At 36.7% G+C, this 14,830-nt stretch overlaps 1 protein-coding gene across 9 annotated transcripts in view; it reads left to right on the top strand.

The window, feature by feature from the left end:
- The window catches only part of SETDB2 (SET domain bifurcated histone lysine methyltransferase 2), a 75,297-nt gene that overhangs the window by 18,413 nt on the left and 42,054 nt on the right, over positions 1 to 14,830 (top strand). For 7 of the 9 annotated variants that reach the window (XM_070578177.1, XM_070578166.1, XM_008538798.2 and 4 more), the window contains 3 exons: positions 8,230 to 8,793; positions 12,532 to 12,648; positions 13,680 to 13,849. In XM_070578177.1, the coding sequence (XP_070434278.1) occupies positions 8,230 to 8,793; positions 12,532 to 12,648; positions 13,680 to 13,849 (851 nt within the window). The remainder of the gene's footprint in view (positions 1 to 8,229; positions 8,794 to 12,531; positions 12,649 to 13,679; positions 13,850 to 14,830) is intronic. The other 2 variants (XM_070578170.1, XM_070578171.1) reach the window with 1 other exon arrangement.

Below are 14,830 nucleotides of genomic sequence, written 5' to 3'. Positions count from 1 at the left end.
ACAAATTCCAGTAAAGATCCTCAGCATAAAGTAGGAAATCTGACACTGATACTTAGTCTTTATTTTTAGTAGGTAAAGCCTGTGCTAAAACTTTCAAGTACTAGTTAAAGGGAAGCTTTTGAAAGTGTTTTGTGCTACGGCAGGGAACAGAATTTCAAAACACCAAAAAGTTTCTAGAGAAAGAAAATTCGTAGGTTTATTGCCTTATTTTGTTTGTCCTTTCAGCTACATATTAAATTGACCAAAAAAATTGTCAGTGTAGACTTATATTTTTTTCTTTTTAGTGTTTTTGAGAGTTGTAGATTGACACTATTACATATGATTTGCATTTACAAGTATTAGAGATGTCCTTACAGTTTGAGTCTAAAAGACTCATAAAACTTACTTTAAAATGCCCTCAGTTGGGGCCGGCCCGGTGGCGCAGCAGTTAAGTGCAGATGTTCCACTTCTCAGTGGCCCAGGGTTCGCTGGTTCGGATCCTGGGTATGGACATGGCACCGCTTGGCAAAAGCCATGCTGTGGTAGGCGTCCCACGTATAAAGTAGAGGAAGATGAGCATGGCTCTTAGCTCAGGGCCAGTCTTCCTCAGCAAAAAGAGGAGGATTGGCAGTAGTTAGCTCAGGGCTAATCTTCCTCAAAAGGAAAAAAAAACATGCTCTCAGACAAAGGTAAGTTCACACTTTTAAAACTCCTTGACTGGCCATTACAGTAGCTTACAAAACAAATTTTTTTTCTAGAAATTCTGACCTCCTGATATATAGCACAAGATTAATCACTGAAAATAATACTGGATAAGACAAGAACAGAGAAAAACCTAAAACCTGGCTGGCTCACTACTAGAGACCTCTTTTCATTACTCTTCAGAAAGAACTGTTCAACCAACCGTGAATTTACTTACCTGTACCGTCGTCCCAGCTACATTTCTCTATCTTACTCACAAGGCCTCATGAGAAATCAAGATTCACTGCTGTAGCATTCAATAGCATTACCAAACTTTATCGAAAAGGAAAATTAAGTTAATTTGTACTTTTCTCCCCTAGTCCATGTTGGCTTTTCAAATCCTAAGTGTTTAAAAACATGCTTGTTTCTCTCTTCTAGAAATTGTTCAGAGATCAATATTAAGCTAACCATTCTGTACTTTGTAGAATGTTACCTTTTTCCCTTTCTTAAAAAATCAGGGCAGCATTTTCCCATTTTTCATTCATATTTGAAGTTTTTTCAAGACCTTGAGATTTAATTTGTTTGGGCTTAGAATCTTAAATATATTTAAATAAACTAGCATTCTAGGATCCCTTTTTAACTATCACAGACTCAGTTCTTTTCATTTTTGTCTAGTCCCTCCAACTTGAGGGCGATACTTATGGATGTAAAAGACAAAGGCAAAATTGTTTTTGAGCTCTTCCTTCTCTCTCGTCAGTTAACCTTATGCTGTCTTTTCCCAAACTGATTGTCTTCTTAGTTCAAACACAGCTTTAAAAATTTTATTGTTGTTTTATTAGCATTTTTGGAAACCTCAGTTCTTAGTGGGTTTGAATCTTTGTGACAACTTTTCTTATAGGTTCACACCAATATTTTGTATTTGTAATTGGTCTTTTTTTCTTTTTTCTTTTTTTTTTTTTTTAAGATTGGCACCTGGGCTAACAACTGCTGCCAATCTTTCTTTTTTTTTTTTCAAAGATTGGCACCTGGGCTAACAACTGTTGCCAATCTTTTTTTTTTTTTCCCTCTGCTTTATCTCCCCAAACCCCCTGACCCCGTACACAGTTGTACATCCTAGTTCCATGTCTCTCTAGTTGTGGGATGTGGGATGCCGCCTCAATGTGGCCTGACAAGCGGTGCCGTGTCCGCGCCCAGGATCCGAACCCTGGGCTGCTGCAGCGGAGCGTGCGAACTTAACCACTCGGCCACAGAGCCAGCCTTTTCTTTTTTTCTTTTGTACATACATTCTTTTAAAAATCTGAGCTTCTTAGAGATATTAAATTGGTTTCTCTGTAGCTGCTTTCCCATCTCATTAGAATTATTTGTGATTGTGTAATTAGAACTTCATTTCCTTGGAACCTGCAGTTCTTCTTATGCTGTATTCCTATTCAGAGCCTTTGTCCATGAGGTCATACTTAACGTTGAGTTAAACTTTCTGAAATCTTTTCAGATGAAGGGACATGTCTAATTAGGCTCAGGTTTTCCTTCTTTGCCACTAAGAATTCCAAGGCCACATTTCATTCTTGACCAGAATTATCTTTAATTCCTTTTGTATTTCCTCTGCAGATCATGAGTTTATTACTTGTTTTGCTTTCAGTAGTTAAACTCCTAGAAGGCCAGCAGTCTCATAGGCAGACTGGCAAACTATGTGGCAAATCACTTAAGCCACAGGTTCTCAATCCCAGCTGAATTGCTCAAGAACATACAATTTGTTGATGGAAACACCAGAGTGAAAATCATAGGTCTGATAGGAAACTGGCTTTTTGTATTTTATTCTTGAGGTGAATTGAATTTCCATTCCATGTAAGTGAGCTATGACATAGGTAACTGTAAAAACATAAATTTTATTCCAATGATAATTCTTTTACAAAGATTTCTACTTTTGTAATGCCAGGAAGCCTGGCTTAATTCTTTTTCTTAGTCTAGTAGTTTGGTTTGTCAGGAACACACACCTATGCAAGCCAGCTTAAATAGTGGACTTTATTAGAGATATACCAGGCATGCAGATTTGGCTAGCATACGTGGTGAAAGTGGGCTTGCTCCACTGCTAAAAGACACAGGTGTGAGTTTGTCATTTGGCTTTTCATGTGACATGCACACAAATACCCAAAAGAGATTATTATTTTTTTTTAAAAATACAGACACGTACCTAACCTACACATACATATGTACACACACATTTGTAAATAAGCATTCAAGAACAGAAAAAGTAACACAGCAGACCACATAGGGACTAGAATTGGAGCTGGAAAATCAGTCCCTGAGGTCAAGGTCTACATTATTTAGCTCTGCTTCTCTCCATGTGTTATCAGTTGGTTCTTCTGTTCCCATATAGCCTAACATAGCTGCCCAAGCTAAACACTACATGACCTTCTAGTGCAAGTGTCACCTCATGGTATATATTTTTATATCTTAATATAAATTCTTGAGACAGACTATCAATAACCTAGTATGAATACATGATCCAACGTCTTTGAGTTCACTGAAATGAAAATGGCCACTTTTCAGAATAGGATGATCAAAAAAGGGACTTGGCAGAAAATAAACATGTCTATTACAGTCTTTAAGATGAATATAGCTTACGTTGATTTTATTTTTTATTATTTTGAGGAAGATTAGCCCTGAGCTAACATCTGCCACCAATCCTCCTCTTTTTCCCTGAGGAAGACTGGCCCTGAGCTAACATCCATGCCCATCTTTCTCTACTTTATATATGGGATGCCTGCCACAGCATGGTTTGACAAGCAGAGTGTGGGTCCATACCTGGGATCCGAACCGGCGAACCCCAGGCCGCCAAAGCAGAACGTGCAAAGTTAACAGCTGTGCCACCAGGCTGGCCCCTACATTCATTGTTTTTAAATATGCCCCTTCAAAGATCTTAAAGGATAGAATGACTTTTTACCTCAGACTTACCAAAAGCTAAGAAATCAGTTGGCAGTCTCTGAAGCCATGCTCTGCCTTGTAGTTCAAGGTGTCTAATGACAAAACAGTTCTCAAGCCACATACAAACTGAGAAGCTCCGACCGAGAGGCTGGCAGACAGGTGCAGACAATACCAGATAACCATACTTACCTACTTATCCTTTGTTTACCTCCAGCATTTTTATATTTTTGAAGGATCAGTAGCTAGGTTTACAACACTCCATAGGATTGGTTTTCTTTATTTTTGTTTTTGTTTTTGTTCTTCTCAGTAACATATCTTCATATGTATGAGAAAGTTAACCTTCTTCCCCATAAAATGGGATTGAAATTAGGTTACTTTACTTTCGAGACTTATAGCAAGTTGGTTTTCTTACATTTATTTTATGAAATGAGGCACAGATAAGAAAAGAATCATTTCTAAGGTTCATATCAGTGTTTCATTTCCATGTTTTTCTCCTTCTTGTTTCTAAGTTTTATTAAATATAATAAGATATTTCTCCCTGTGTTAATTGTTTGATAACTTGAGCCATACACCTCTTAATTTTTATTAGATTAGTCACCAGAAGAGTACATTTAAGCTGGGTTGGCTACCTTTCTTGAAATCCTAAGTTCCAAATTACGGATTTCACCAGCATATTTGCCATTACAAAGTTTAGTCCTAAGTTGTTTTGATTGTATATTCTTCCAGTAATGACTAACTTGAAGCTATACTTAAGTGTCACATGAGGAAATTATGTAAAACTACCTTGTAAACTGTAAACTACTGTACAACTATTAGTTATTATTTAAGAACTAAGGATAACTGGATACTTTCTCTCACATGCACCCTGAGTTAATCCTTCATATTCAGAAAAGAGCCTTTTGAGTCATCATATTAGTATTAACACATTGACATATTTGCCTTCCCCAAATATAGCACAACAGGAACAAAAAAAGATTATAGTTGAAATAGGGAAAATCAAATAATGACATTTGGAGAAAAGGATGCCACAGAAACCAGTTTAAATATAATTTATTTGGTTAAGGCAAGTTGAAAAGGGAAATGAAACATTCAGTTTACTGATTATACGACCCTATAGCTGTATAACTCACTTGAGAGTGAGTAGCCTGTATCAATACAGAACAAAGCCGCGAGAGCCTAAGAGAATTTATTCAGTGAATACTGAATGCAGCAAAACAAAGGGGGGTATATCTCAGGTAGACAAATAAATAGAATTGCTCAGAGTTCAGAGTATACTATAATGATTTATAAAAAAGAGTGATAGGAAGGAACTTGGCACTTGATAATAGGGGATTCCAGGCACAGGCTTTAAAAAACAAGAAACTATTGTATACCAAAATAAATAAATGAATGAATAAAAGCAATTACTAAAGTGGACTAGGTTAAAGAAGAAGTTAAATGGAAGAGTAAAATCAAAGGTGCATTATAGAATATATTTCTTAGTATGGAATGCACCCCCAACATTATTCAAAAACACTGAAATAGATTGAAGTTATTTAAGGGGAAACAATTTTTTAAAAGCCTTACTTGTTAGAAATACATACTGAATTAGTTGAGGTAAAAAGATATAATGTCTAGGGTTTGCTTTAAAATACTCTAGTTTGTTTCAGGGTGGGGCAAGAGGGGGGAGAATAGATGAAATAAAATAGGCAACATGTTGGTAATTATTGAAGCTGGATAACAAGTGTCAAAGATAAAGCCAGACGTTAGTTAAAGTGGTGAAAACAGATTTTATTCAGTAACTGCTGACAGTAGGGGAAAGGGCTGAGCTCCATTCTGATTTGTGCTGAGGTTACTGGCATTTTAAAGGGGAATGAGGGAGTAGGGAGGGAGGAAGGCACAGGCTCAAGTGAAAAATTACGGTTGGTCCTGTGTGGTCAGTGCACATGCCAGTGAGGCCAGCTGTGTGTGCTAGCAGGCAATCATGGAAGTTAGGATTCTGTCCTCCCGCAGAGACTGGAAGACAGAGGCCCTGTTCTTCCTGATGATTACCCTTCAAAGGAATGACTTTCAGGTCCTTGAGAAAAACACTCCTGAGTTGTAAGAGATACATATACATCTCAGAGGGACCAAGGAAAGTTTCACAATTGTAAAGCCCTTTTTAGTAAATTCTTGAAGAAAGAAAGGTCAGGGGCTTATCTTCAGGTGTTGGCTAGAAGAAACAGTAAATTCGCCTGGCAGCCTTGGGCTTTCTCAGGCAGGCACTTTATGGGGGGCGGTGGGGAGCACGGGGGCTGGAGTCATCCTAGAGACGTGGCAGTGTGCTGCTAAGAGCCTTGCAAGAGTTTGGTTGTCTCTTAGCGCAGAGGTTGGGACGGAGTCATCATGTGCCAAGAGTTCTGCAGCTCTCACAAGTACATGGGGTTCCACTATAGCAATCTGTTTTGAGAAAAATATACTCTTATGTGTATGTTTGAAAGTTGCATTAACAAAAAGTTATTTTTTAACGTATATTCCTGTCAAGCTAGTAATTCCCCTTCAAGGAATGTATGCTAAGATAATAATCAGGAATTTGGACAAGGATTTATGTATGAGGATGTTCATCAAAGTAGTAACATAGAGAAAAATTGGAAACAAATGTTTCCAACATTAAAAGTTTTATAAATAAATTATAGTACATCCTTTCATTTATTAGATTGTCCAAAATCCAAAAGCATGAAGAGCCATTGATTGATGAGGCTCTGCAAAAGCAGGCACTCTCATAAATTGCTGGAGGGGCTGACCCCAGGGAGAGCAATTTGACAATCTTAATAAAATTACTAATCCACTTACCCTGTGACCTAGTACTCCCACTTCCGGGAATGTATTCTTCAGTGATATCTTTACATGTATGAAAATTGTTATGTACAAGGTTATTCATTACATCATGGTTTGTAATAGCAAAAGATTGGAAACACTTGAGGACTAGTTAACTTGTGGAATTTACACAGAGTATTACAGCTGGGAAACGGATGGGGAACCTCATATCTGTGCATTCAGTATGGTAGCCCCCAGCTACATGTGGCTATTTATAAATTTGAATTAATTAAAATTCAGTGAAATTTAAAATTCAGTTCATTGGTTGCACTAGCTACATTTAAAAGTGCTCAGTAGCCACATGTGGCTGGTGAATACCCAGTTGAACAGCAAAGATATAGAACATTTTCGTGAATGCAGAAAGTTCTATTGGACAGTGCTGCTTTATATAGCGAGTATAAAAATATGTCTAAAACACGTTACTTTTATAATAAATAACAGACACCTAAAGATAAATAGAAAATATATGTAAAACAAACAGATTCTTTGTGAAAGTTTAAAACCCAAGTTTTAAACACATGAGATCTTTTCACAGATTTTACTTTCTTAATAACCTCCTCATTTTCTCCTGTCAGTTTACCATTTTCAGATGTGTCAGTATGGTGCCAGGTCATGGAAAAAATTCAGTTGGTACAATTGTTGAAGGCAAACAAACAACATAAAGGATTCTTGATGAATTAATTTTTTTTGGCTGGCTTTTAGTTCTCTGCAAGCAAAAAGCTTGAACCAAGCATGCCTGAAGATATAACCTTCCTCAGCTTGATAGTGAGTGCATGCTCTAAATGAACTCTGAATTTGTTAGGTGCTGTAGCAAAAAGTTATAGCTATAATCACAGCTTTCTGGAATATTCTGAAATTAGGTTGTAGTACAATGAGAAAGATATTTGGTCTTTGCCCAGGTCCCTGGCCATAGCTTCTAAAATCTTTGCAATCTCCTGATTAGTGAGAGTGTCTTTGGCATGCTAATGAGATGACTTTTGGTGAGGGGCTCATAGTTAGCTTGAGGATGGGGCATGGTCTCCAGATAGACTAAACTTTGGTTAGAAGTTTGAAACTTTCAGCCCTGCCTCCCAACTCCAGGGAAGGGAGAAGAGCTGGAGATTGAGATAATCGCCACTGGCCAAGGATTTAATCAATTGTGTTTACGTTAATGAAACCTCCATAACATAAAAATCTCTAAACCATGAGGTTCTGTGAGTTTCCTGGTTGGTGAACAGTTTTAGGTGCTGGGGTGGTAGCATTTATGGAGAGGGCATGGAAACTCCATGCTCCTTCCCACTTACCTTGCCCCATGCATCTCTTTTATTTGGCTGTTCCTCAGTTGTATATTTTGTTATTAACTGGTAATAGTAATTAAAGTGCATTCCTGAGTTCTGTGAGTCTTTCTAGCAAATTATCAAACCTGAGGAGGGGTTTGTGGAAACCCCAAGGTCGATCAGAAGTATGAGTGGCCTAGGACTTGTATTTGGCATCTGAAGTGGGGAGGCACTTTATGGGACTGAGCCCTTTAACCTGTGGGATCTGACACTAACTCCAGGTGGATAGCATCAGAATTGAATCGAATTACTCATTGAAGAAGTGGTGCTGGAGAAAACACCACAAATTTGGTGTCTGGAGCAAAAACCCCTTTGAGGTGTAACCTTTATATGACTGCAGAACATAGTAAAATGTTTATTTCAGAGCCTGGTTTATTTTAGTGGTATCTAAGAAGAAGATAATAGGAAGTAATTACCACTTTAGTGGGCAGTGCTTTTTAAAAATGGGAATTGTACTATAAATTTGAGATACTAATAAATAATTAATTTTAAACAGATTCCCCCAAAATAAGGAAATTTCTCCTCTGGAAAATAGAGTTGCAAACTTTAGAAAAAAAGAGTCATCTTCAAATTTATCTTACCAAAGTCATGACTGCTCTGGTGCCTGTCTGAAGAAAATGCCACTAACCTTCAAGGGAGAAAACCCTCTGCAGCTGCCAATCAAATGCCACTTCCAAAGACGACATGCGAAGACAAACTCTCATTCTTCGGCACTCCATGTGAGTTATAAAACCCCTTGTGGAAGGAGTCTACGAAACGTGGAGGAAGTTTTTCGTTACCTGCTTGAGACAGAATGTAACTTTTTATTTACAGATAACTTTTCTTTCAATACCTATGTTCAGTTGACTCGAAATTACCCAAAGCAAGAAGAAATTGTTTCTGATGTGGATATTAGCAATGGAGTGGAATCGGTGCCCATTTCTTTCTGTAATGAAATTGACAATAGAAAGCTTCCACTGTTTAAGTACAGAAAGACTATGTGGCCACGAGCATATTATCTAAACAGCTTTTCCAACATGTTTACTGATTCATGTGACTGTTCTGAGGGCTGCATAGACATGTGAGTAGAAAAACATGACATTTCAAAAAATCTTCTGAATGTAGGAGTACTTCAAGAAGTCTTGCTGTGTATTAATTTGTCTGTCTGACTGTCTCTGTCTGTCTAAAACCTGTTCACCAAAAGTCTGAAATGGAAAGATGTACTCTCTCACCAGCAATGGAAAAGAAAACTCTTTGGCAAATATTATAGTAATTTGAAAATTGTTTCTTCCTTGGATGAGTATGTGCTTTAATCTAGTACCATAATCATAATAGCAACAAGTACAGTTAATGCCATGTAACAGTGCCAAACACTGTGACATGTTTTACATAAATTTTCATATTTAATCCTCACAAAACTCCATGAAGTAGGTAATATTAGTTCCATGTTACAAATGAGGAAGTTGAGAAGCCAATTGTAAGGTCATAGGGCAACCAAATTGAAGAGCCAGGATTCGAACCCATGCTCTTTACCACTTTGTAATATGTTGTATTTTACAAATCATTTCCTTGCTACTTTTTAGAAAGTTAATGTGCTTATAATTTGTACTCTCTTCATCATAATATTGGCATTCCATAAAAAAATAAAACATGTTCCTGATGTATTGAGATTTTAAACACCACTTTGATTTAAAAATATGTAATATACATGTATTTGTAGGTATACCTATATAGAGTGGAGTTGCATTATTTGTATATTTAATTTAATGCAAATTTAGCTACCTGTACTAGGCAACAGAAAAAGAATGAGAGAGATGAAATAATTTAAATAGTATAGATAGTAGTTTTCACCATCTTCTCAGTTAGTTGGAGTGTGAGATGAGATACATAAATGTACCATTACCTCAATTTGGCTCCAGTTCCTTTAGCCCTGTCATAGAGGAAACCTCTTACTGTGCCAAGTTTTAGTCTATTTAAAAATGTTTTGATTTTTTTTTTAAACATTGCTTCTAAATATAATTCAACTGTATCTGGCCAGTCTCATTCAGTGCTAGAGAAAAAAACTGACTGTTGAACAATGTTTAATCTAGTTTGTGGTCAATTTATAGGATCTTTTAAAGAGTAATTTTGACTATATGTGATTTTTGCCTTTAGACTTTAGAAACTACCCCTCACACAATATGGAACACCAGTATACGTATTTTCATGTATTGGTCAGACATAACGAGAGAAATCACAACAATAAGCAAAGGCTGAATCTGGAAATGGACGTGAACACTGTGGCCAGGGATTCTAATTCTTACAGGAATGAGAATTAAACGTGTCCCATGCATGGCAGAGAGTGGGCACTGAGCTCTCCAGGGGGCTAGAAACAGGGACCTGCACAAGACTGAGAAGTAGGCTAATATCTCACAGGGCCTGGAATTGTACTAACAACAACCAGGTTTAGATCTGTGAAACGCAGAGGTGAGAGTCAGAGCAATGAGGAAAACAGCCAACATAGAGGAGCACACAGAAGTAAACCCCACAGAAAGTGTGATTTCAAACAGTCAAAGCACACAGAGACATTTAGGACCATGAAGGCATCATGAGTCCCAACAAATGAGAGAATTCACACCTGAAGAATCAGAGATAAGTGTAGAATCTGATTAAAAGAGACTTTAAAATAGATATGTCTAAAATTCCAAAGAAATAAAATATTAGCATCCATGTAACAAGAAAAGGTGATTTTTTTAAGGTGTATATGAGAAAGAACCATTTGGAAATATGGGAAATAAAACATATGGTAATTGAAATGAAAAACTAAATAGATAGACTAAATGGTAGCATCGGTATAGCTGAGGAAAGAATTAGTGAACTGCAAGGCAAAACTAAAGAGATCTCCCAGAATGCAAAGAGATAAAGCTATGGGGAAAATAACTTACAGCTTATGAAATGATGGCGGATAAGATGAGAAACTCCAACACACATCTGAGAAGAAAAGAGCTGCATTCAAAGAGAGAATAGCTGAGAATTTTCCATGATTGAAGAAAGATAGGAGTCCTCAGAATGAAAAAGCCTACTGTGTACTAAGAAGGGATAAGAAGATAAATGTACATCTAAATATATCATGATACAACTTAAAAAGTGTCTAGGGTAAACAGTAAATCTCAAACGCTATCAGATGGAAAAGAGAAAAAATAGGCTGACAGCATACTTTTCATCAGAAATAATAGAAGACAAAAAAGGCATATTAGCTTAAAATGCTTTAGGAAAATAAATGTAAAACTAGAATTCTGTACCAAGCCAGTCATTTTGCAGGGGGAGGGAGTGAGGTATTCAAACAAGGACACAGCAATTGAAGACGTGCATACCTACTTTCCAGCAAGAGTACTTTTAAGTGTTTCTAGAGCATTATTTTCCAAGCTACCGATTTAGTGGGATATAAAATCATTTAAGGGGTTGTAACTGGCATTCTTTTAAATTGAATAGTACAGAAAATGCCTATGTGCATCACACATGATAAAGTTCCATGCCACTGTTTTTTTCCATTTATACATACACACACACATAAATATGTGTGCCTATGTAGGATCATGAAGAAAATGTATCTCTTACTGTGAGTCATAATAAAAAATATTTGAATAATGCTACTCTAGAGATGCTTACCCATGTGCATAAGAATAAGGATGTTCATTGCAGTGTTGTTTGTTATATTGAAAACTGGAAGCAACTTAATTGAAGTGCTGTAGAAAAGTTAAAAGAAATTAACTAGATTTGTATATAACACAGATGGGTCTCCAAAACATTATATGGAACCAAAAAAGCAAGTTATAGCATAATAAATAGAGTAAAAATTTTAAAACAGTACAATATATTGTTTGTAGATATGTCTGTGTATGTAAAAGTATAAAGTATGCAACACCAAGCCTCTTGAGAGTTTAGTTTTATCTGTACTGTTTTATTTTATTTTTAAAGATCATGTATACAGTGTATGTGTTTTAAATTAGATACATAGGAAAAAGAAGGAATAGACGAAACGATGACAGCTAATTCTATGTGGTAGAAATATGGGTGTTTATTATATTATTATTTGTATCTTTCTGTACTTTTTAAACTTGGCAAACAAAATCATATCAAAAAAAGCAACTGTAGATTTCTACATCTGTAAGTAGAATCCAAATGAATGAATTTGTTTATTTTCTGTTGCAAACAGTTGCTATCATTCTATGACATGTATTATGTATATACAGAAAAATGCAGAAGAGAATCATAGAGGAAAAGACTTTCAAGTTGCTTGTTCAACAAAGGAGACAAGTCCAGAAATTTTAACCAGCTCACCAGTAATCACATATCTAGGTTATAAGATACCCAGTTTCCTTACTCCCTATCAAGTTGTAAGTCCCTGCCATGTTAGATAATCACTTAAATAGTTGGAGGAAAGAGAGCTTTATGGTTGCATGTTTCCTGCTTAGCAACATTATGAAAAACAGATTGTAGTAGTGAGACACCTAGCATCAGTCTCCCCAATCCGTTTTCATATTATTGGAGGGAGAGAGAATTTAAGACATCTGCAAAATCATGCATGCCCTTTCAAGTTTGACACACATAAGTTTATCCATTGTAGGAGAGTGGACCTAGGAGAATTTTCACAAACAAGCTTCTACTGATAGATGTTGTCTTTCAAAGAAGTCTATTTAAGGAAGAAGTCCAACTGTCCATGAGCCAAACAACTGTGCTAAATACAATTATATCCTTTTTTATATCATTTGCACTTTTATCAAGACAGTCTCTTGGTGCTTTTTTGTTCTGACTTCTCCATCCATTGCCTTGCTTTTAGAACAAAATGTGCATGTCTTCAACTGACAGCAAGGAATGCCAAGACTTGCCCCTTGTCAAGTAATAAAATAACCACTGGATATAAATATAAAAGACTACAGAGACAAATACCTACTGGGTAAGATACCTTGAGGATTTGTTGCAGGTTGTTTGTATCTTTGAAGGTGGGTACTTTATCATTGTGACCTATAGTCTTATAGATGTTGTTAAATCTTAATTTCTTATACCAAAAATCTCAAGGAATAAAAAACCCAAGCCTTTATAAATATAATATATAAATAATATATATATAATACAATATATAAATAAATATAATATATAAAAATATATATTATATATATGTAATATATATAAAAGGATATATATATTTATATATATAAGATATATATATATAAGAAATACACTGTGCAAAAAGCTCATCTGAGAATTGGGAATTTTCAACCTTTTAAGATTGTTGTTATTAAAAAATAAACAGAAACAGAAAACTTTTCTTCCTAGACATTCCCTTCCCAGACATTTTCTTCTTAAACATTTTTTTGTTTGGTTTTGTTTTTCTTGTTGGGAAAGATTCACCCTGAGCTAACGTATGTTGCCAATCTTCCTCTCTCTTTTTTCCCTACCCAAAGCCCCTGTGCGTAGTTGTATATTCTAGTTGTAAGTCCTTCTAGTTCTTCTGTGTGAGCTGCCGCCACAGCATGGCTACTGACAGACAAGTGGTGTGGTTCCACGCCCAGGAACCGAACCCAGGCTGCCAAAGGGGAGCATGCTGAACTTTAACCACTGGGCCATCAGGGCTGGCTCCCTTAGACATTTTTATAGAGCTAACATTTACTGTGTGCCAGGCATTATCTCAAGCACCTTAGAAATATTGACTCATTTAATCTTCACAAAACAACCCTATGAGGTAGGTACTGTCATATAATCCCCATTTTAAAAATGGAAAAATTGAAACAGAGGTTAAATCACTCATCCAACACCATGAAGCTAGTAAATGCTGGAGGTATGATGGGAACTCAGGCAGTCTAGCTGTAGGAGCCTTCACGCCTAGTCTACCTCCCTTGGTAATTATTAGTGAGGTAGCAATATAAACTGCATTTGCTCTTAATTTAGGATGCCTGGTTGATTTTCTCTTACATATTCTATTGACAGCATTTATGAATGCAGCCTATTGTGCAAGTGTAATCGACAAATGTGTCAAAACCGAGTTGTCCAGCATGGACCTCAAGTGAGGCTGCAGGTATTCAAAACTGAAAAGAAAGGATGGGGAGTACGCTGCCTAGATGACATCGACAGAGGAACATTTGTTTGCATTTATTCAGGTAAAGCAAAGGTTTGTTTTCAAATTACTCCATAGTAAGGTCTACCTTTCTGAATCTCCGTTTTATTAGTCAGGGCCATTGAGATCCTATAACAAGGACAAGAGCAACTTGCCTTCAGAGGAAGGCAAGTGACTGGGAAATTGAGTACTGAAGGGATGAGATCCCTTAGGAGCTCCTGGATGTTCCAGAAAAGAAAGACTCAGAGATAAAACTTAGGTTATTGTGTGAGGCACATTTTTTTTGTCTCCATGGCTACAGATGCTTTAGGGTAAGATAAGAAAACTTTTTAAATAGGAAAATTAAATGACTGACTAGCCAAGGTAAAGATTATCAAAGACTATCTTGTTTTGAGCTGTTAGAATTTAATAAGTTAATTTTGTGATAAATACCTGCATGTGGTGATTCAGGCAGTGACTTTAGGCAGCTCACTTGAGAGAGCTGCCCTCATTCAGAGCAAAACTTCCCAACCAGTGTGTTACTCTCGTACAGTTTCTGATTCTTTTGGGCCACAGCCCTCAGGCCAGACATGTCGGTCTTCAGTAGTCTGTACCATTTACCCCAGAGTGTCAGGCAAAAAGCCTCACTTTCTATGTGTACCATGAAATGAGAAAGGTTGAGTAAAAACGGCTCAAGAGCCAGTCTAAAGGAAATGTGCTGGACTGAGTCTTGACAGCTAGGCATCAGGGACCAGAGCAACCCTCCTCATCTAAAATTCCAGATTCATTTCAGTGAGGGCAAGAATTATCAGAATTCAGATTCATTACACTTAAATCCCTACCACATATCACCTACAGCCACACATACTACACAACTTGGCCATTCATCTCTCATATTTCTCAAAATAACTGATGAAAGTCAGCTGCCTATGAAATGCCAAATGGTGCCCAGGAAGTATCATTGGCATTGTCTGTGTTGCTAGAGATTTCACCTAAGTTATCTGTCTGATCCAGCTGCTAATTTTGACTCGATAACTGTAATTTT

This window comes from Equus przewalskii, chromosome 16, assembly GCF_037783145.1.
Source record: "Equus przewalskii isolate Varuska chromosome 16, EquPr2, whole genome shotgun sequence".
Lineage (NCBI taxonomy): Eukaryota > Metazoa > Chordata > Mammalia > Perissodactyla > Equidae > Equus > Equus przewalskii.
The sequence above is the reverse complement of the archived record's forward strand: the minus strand, read 5'-3'. Positions and strand labels throughout refer to the sequence as shown.